The sequence below is a fragment of the Malaclemys terrapin genome, chromosome 1 (assembly GCF_027887155.1).
Source record: "Malaclemys terrapin pileata isolate rMalTer1 chromosome 1, rMalTer1.hap1, whole genome shotgun sequence".
NCBI lineage: Eukaryota > Metazoa > Chordata > Testudines > Emydidae > Malaclemys > Malaclemys terrapin.
Genome location: NC_071505.1, coordinates 273,679,907 through 273,685,906, shown reverse-complemented (window position 1 = coordinate 273,685,906; position 6,000 = coordinate 273,679,907). Strand labels below are relative to the sequence as shown.

The window sequence follows — 6,000 nt, the reverse complement described above, 5'->3', positions numbered from 1 at the left end:
CACCTTTTTTTTACCCAGAAGGCATTTGCGGCTCCACCCAGAATTCCAATGGGCAGCGGGGACTCCGGGAACTGTGGGATAGCTGACCACAGTGCACCACTTCCAATGTCGACGCTTTCCCCGTTAGTGTGGACTCACAAAGTCGAATTACTGTCCTTAGTGTGGACACACACGTTCGACTTTGCAATATCGATTCCAAAAATTCGATTTAAGTAAAATCGAACTACTCTCGTAGTGTAGACAAGGCCTTAAATAAGGTGGAAGGTGCCTCTTAAACTGATACCCACAACTCCTCCTGGATATTCCTAATTCAAGCTAACTCTCTTGTCTTTAGTTTCCACACTGTAGAGGAACAAAAGGAGGAGGAATTTGGATAGGGTTAGCCAGATTTCCACTTTGCTAGCTGGAGTCTGGTGGCCTTTGAATTCAGAGCATGAATGAAAGGAAAAAGTTCCTCAGTTGCGTGAGCACAAAAGCTCTGAAGTAGGTTACCTGTTACCTCCCCTCCCCTCTCCATTTCTAATTTTATCCTTTATTATTTAATGACTTAACGTGTGTAAAGCCTCTGAAAACCTGAGGGACAGATCTTATTTAATTAAATATCCCCATATTATTTTTTCTACCCCTGCCTCAGCTCAGCACACAAGACAGCCAGTGGTGCTTACTGAGTAGCTAATCGATATTTCTTTTTATGCTCATTATTCAACGTGTGGCCTTATTTACTGCCCACCATCCAAACTCTGGCCTGAGCACAGAATTGTCAACTTCTTCATGGGTCTTTCTAGGGTGAACATCCCAAGGCATAGTGACGAGCGAAATACAGAGCTCTACCTAGATGGGAAGAGAAGGGGGCTGGAATCTGAACTAGACTCCACGTATTGCCGCTGGGTATTGCTCCCTGCTTGGTTTCAGCGTCAGAGGCTCCTACTGCAGCCACCGTGGCGGGGTAGCCGAGGGGCCGCGGCGGCAGCAGAACTGGAGGAGGAGCTGAGTTTGGGCTGCTGGAAGCCCCACGTGGCCGGCTAGGCTGGATCCTGGCTCCGGCTCCTCCTGGCTTCCTCTTCCGTCCTGCCTGGAGCCTGTCGGGGGTAGGAGCTTCTCAACTTTCAGCTGCCCGGGCGGGGCGAGCCCGCCCCCTCGCTCGCGGCTCCGCTCGGCCAGGCAGAGACAAGCCAGGCGCCCAGCTGCCCGCAGTAGCTCGGAGCGGGGGAAGGGGCGGCCCGGGATGCGGGCGCAGAGCCGAGGCTGCTGAGCTCCGGGCAGTGCGCGGCGCAGGCTCCCCGCAGGATGAAGCCCGACGGGAAGGTGGTGCTGCTGGGGGACATGAACGTGGGCAAGACCTCCCTGCTGCACCGCTACATGGAGAGGCGCTTCCAGGACACGATCAGCACGGTCGGGGGCGCCTTCTACCTCAAACAGTGGGGGCCCTACAACATCTCCATCTGGGACACTGCAGGTAACCCCCCTTTCTGCGGGGCAGAGACGGCCGCGGGGTCCTGAGCAGAGTTACGCTGCGCTGGGGAGCCCCGGCACCCAGGCGACTCCGGGCTGTTGCATTCTGTTGTGTGAACCAAACGGAAAAGTGAGTTTCCCCCCCCTTTTTTGGCGCATGGACTAACGGCGGCCCGGGCGACTGGAGAGTAGCACAGTGTGTGTAGCCCGGAGTTAGCTCAGCTCCGGAGGCTGCGTCCAGGGACAAAAAGCCGGGGTGTCGTGGAGATTGGGTGTTGGTGCTGGTCGGCTGTGTTTCTGCAGAGCGCCCTGTGGAATGGGAGAGCAGCTGCGTTAAAGTCTGTCTGTGGTCAGTATTTGCAGGCTAACCGACTGCTCCCACACCGTTGAGCTTGGCTCAGGTTTTTAAGTGGCTGTCACATGATGTACAGTATCATGTCTCAGAGGGGGAACTTTTTCATGCCCTTAAGTAAATGGGTCGATGTCTTAGTGGCATGAGTAGCTGTTGTACTTGCTATGTTGTTGTAACTTTAAAAACCACATTAAAAGGGAGGGGGGGGAACATGTACTCCACACTGTAACACAGTCTAGTATAGCGGTTCTCAAACTGTGAGTCGGGGTCCCAAAGTGGGTTACAACCCCATTTTAATGAGGTCACCAGGGTTGGCGTTAGACTTGCCAGGTCTAAGCCCGAACCCCACCACCTGGGGCTAAAGCCCAAGGGCTTCAGCCCTGGGCAGCGGGGCTCCAATTCCAGGACCCCCCACTTTGGGGCTGAAGCCCTTGGGCTTCAACTTTGGTGCCTCCACCAAGGGCAGCGGGGCTTGGGTTTGGCTTTGTCCCGTCTCCCCCACCTGGGGCAGCAGGGCTCTGGCAGGCTCAGGTTTCGGTCCCCCTTCCTGTGGTCATGCAGTAATTTTTGTTGCCCGAAGGGGGTCGTGATGCAATGAAGTTTGAGAGCCCCTGGTCTAGTAATTATTCTCCGCTAAGTTCCAAGACTCCAAATGCGGGCACAACAGTGGGGAGAGGAACTGATGTGTGCGATGTGTGCATTCTGTTCCCGTGTTTAGTGTAATGTAATATAAAAACTTAAAATAAGTAGTAAGTCTAAAATGAGATGTATTTATGATTGACTTATATGCATTTGTAAGGTCACTGATATTTTGGGCACTTTTTTTTACAAAATTTAGATGAAAATTAGAGAGGGTGGTGAATATGCCCCATCTCCTCACTTTTGTCTAGCTTATAGTAGTGGTCAGAACACTTTTTTCCTGAAAGGCCAGTGCCACACACTTATCCATCCACCGTAAAAATTACAAAGACATTAAAATACTCATGGCTAGTTAGAAGGTGGAGCAAATTTTTATGTTCTGCAGCATGCTTTCCAGGTCAGATATATGCACCCTACGGATAATAGTAGAGAGCTCTGGTTTGAAAAATGGCTCTCAAGTTCAGTGAACATTCTTGTATGTTTAATATTGAATCATTCTTTAGAACAACTTGTTCAGGATTCAAGAACTTCTCACAATATCATCACTGAAGCAAGACCAAGGTTTTATATTTAACTGAATAGTGTCCAAGGAGAAAAAAAAAAACGAAACCTCTAGTACTGTTCTTGCTTGTAAAACTTTGCCAAAATGGAGAACTACAATAGCATGCAATACCCTGGTTTCCATCTGGTGATGCTTAGGCATTAACAGGAAAGTCTAATGACTTTCCGCATGTTTCATCAATACCACTGCAATAAATATACTGTTTAGTTGACATAGACTTAATTATTTCATCCAGTCCATCTAAAGTGGCTTTTGCTGAACTGTGTGTGGAGAAGAAACTACTGAAATTTCTTAAGGAAAAATATTTATTTGGATAAGTGATCAAACGTTGATTTATTTGTTTTCTACATTTGTGTTTCTAATTTTATGGAGCAAAACGCAGTTAAACGAAGATTATTTCCATACCAATAGCTGCCTGTATTTCAAGCTCCTTATCTCTCCTTTCTGGAGTTTGCTCTTCTTCCCCGCCTTTTCTCCCCCCCAAGAAACCTTACGAAACTTAAGCGCCAGTTACCGAACTGATTTTCTTAATGTGGTAGTGGGGAGTATGTGGTTTTGGGGATAGCTGATTGTCTCTGCTGTGACAGACCCATGTAAATGCAGGTAATTGATAGGTGGAATTTGTTTCAACAGAAGAAATACTAGGGCTACATCCTCACTACGGGGGGGAGGGGGGTGTCGATTTAAGATACGCAAATTCAGCTACGCGAATAGTGTAGCTGATTTCTGCGCATCCGAGCCGACTTACCCCACTGTGAGGACGGCGGCAAATCGACCTCCGTGGCTCCCCTGTTGACAGCGCTTACTCCTACCTGCGCTGGTGGAGTACAAGCGTCGATTCAGGGATTCATTGCCGCATCTCGATGAGACGCGATAATTTGATCCCCGAGAGATCGATTTCTACCAGCCGATTCAGGCGGGTAGTGAAGACGTAGCCTTAAATCGCTTCTCGACCTTTTGGCTGAGGGGTGAAAGCATTATATAATAGCTTCAGTAAGACTGGTCTCCAGTTATTTTTCTCAGTTGTCTTCTGCTTCCTTGTCTTCTGTCCTTTTTGCTTCTGCTTGAGAGGAAATCTTTTATTAAAAAAAAAAAAAATAATCCCATCTAGCCCTACACTTCTATGACTCCTTCCCACCCTTGTCTTGTCTGGATTTACATAACCGCCCCTCCTTTTTTTATTCTCACATTGTACCCACTCGCTTTGTTAATTGAGGAATGGGAAGAACTTTTTTTTTTTTTTTTTTTTGGAGCTTGGTTAAGTCCCAATACCACCCTTTTAAATATGTATACAGTAGGAAAGGCAACTCTTGAGTGACTCAAGGCAATTCCTTCCTTTTCTGCTCATGGACTGTTTTCACCTTTGCAACACTTGCAGTTCCTCCTGGCCTACAAAAGGAATTGGGCTAGTCCACTAGTAGATTCCATCTCAGTTGCTGCGTAAGCAAGCCCCTATACCAAGGGTCGGCAATCTTTCAGAAGTGGTGTGCCGAGTCTTCATTTATTCACTTTAATTTAAGGTTTTGCATGCTGGTAATACATTTTAATGTTTTTTAGAAGATCTCTCTCTGTAAGTCTATATATTCTATAACTCAACTAGTGTTGTATTGTAAAATAAACAAGGTTTTCAAAATGTTTAAGAAGCTTCATTTAAAATTAAATTAAATTAAAATGTTGATCTTACGCCGCTGGCCCACTCAGCCTGCTGCTGGTCTGGGGTTCTGTTCACCTAGGTTGGCAGCGGGCTGAGCGGGGCCTGTGGCCGGGACCCCAGCTGGCAAGGGTTCGGCAGCCAGAACCCCAGACCGGCAGCAGGCTGTGTGGGGCCGGTGGCCGGGACCCCAGACCGGCAGTGGGCTGAGCCGCTCAGCCCACTGCCGCTCAGGGGTTCCATCCTTCAGTGGGTACCTACCTTCTCCCTGGTTCTGGCCCATTCTCTTCCCCTCTCTGCACTGAGCTGAGGGTGGGAGTGCTCTGACCACAGGGCTGGGGGTGAAGGGTCTGGCCAGGAGCTAGAATGAGGGAGGGGGCTCCGGGTTGGGGCAGGAGGTTTGGGTGTGGGGCACTTACCTGGGCAGCTCCCATTTGGTGCTCAGGGTGGGGGTGGGGATGTGGGGGTGCAAGAGTCAGGATGGTGTGGGGGGGGTGCATAGGGTGTGGGGGGGCTGGGCATGTGTGGGGAGGTGCAAGAGTCAGGGCAGAGGGCTGGGGGCATGTGAGAGGGATGCAGGTGTGTGGGGATGCCAGAGTCAGGGCTGGGGTCGTGGGGATGGGGAGTGAAGGAGTCAAGCAGAAGGCTGGGTGTGTATGAGGGGGGTACAGGGCTCAGGGCACGGGCCTGGGGTGTGTGCGGGGCTCAGCGCTGAGGGTGTGTGTGTTGGGGGGTCAGGGCAGAGGGCTGAGGTGTGTGTGCCCCTATTTCACCCACCCACCCACCCCTTCCCCAAGGCCCTGCCCCTGCTTCTTCTCTGCAGATCCTGGGACTCCCATGCCCCATCCAACCTCCCCTACTCCCTGACTACCCCCTCCAGAGACAACCCCCCCGCCCCTAACCACCCTGCCTGGGATCCTACCCCCTATCCAACCCTCCCTGCTTCCTGTCCCCTGACTGCACCCCACCTTATCCAGCCCCCTCCCCCCCCGGCCCTGGACCCCTTACCATGAGGCTCCTAGCAGCATGTTCTGCTCCGCGCAGAGCCAGACACGCTGCTCCGTGGGAGCAGGCAGCCCCGCCCCTCAGAGTGCTGCTTGTGCGGCAGCATGGCTCCAGGAGAGGGGGGAAGGCGGGGGAGGGGCCGGCGGCTTGCTGCACTCGGCTGGGTGCTCCGACCTGGGAGCGCAGACCCTGCGGCTTGCCGCGCCAGGAGAGTGGGGCCATTTGGCAGGGTGTGCCTGGGTGGGGGCGGAGAAGAGCGGGCCGGGCCGGGCAAGGCAGGATTTTTAAAAATTAAAGCCATTAAAAATCGGCTCGCGTGCCGTCTTTGACACGCGTGCC

The 6,000-nt window shown here is 51.5% G+C and overlaps 1 protein-coding gene across 1 annotated transcript in view; it reads left to right on the top strand.

The window, feature by feature from the left end:
- Window positions 1–1,108: 1,108 nt before the first annotated feature.
- Window positions 1,109–6,000, top strand: part of RAB20 (RAB20, member RAS oncogene family) — a 44,326-nt gene continuing 39,434 nt past the window's right edge. Inside the window, exon 1 of the mRNA XM_054013230.1 lies at window positions 1,109–1,456. Within this exon, the coding sequence (XP_053869205.1) occupies window positions 1,288–1,456 (169 nt within the window). The 5' untranslated portion in view covers window positions 1,109–1,287. The remainder of the gene's footprint in view (window positions 1,457–6,000) is intronic.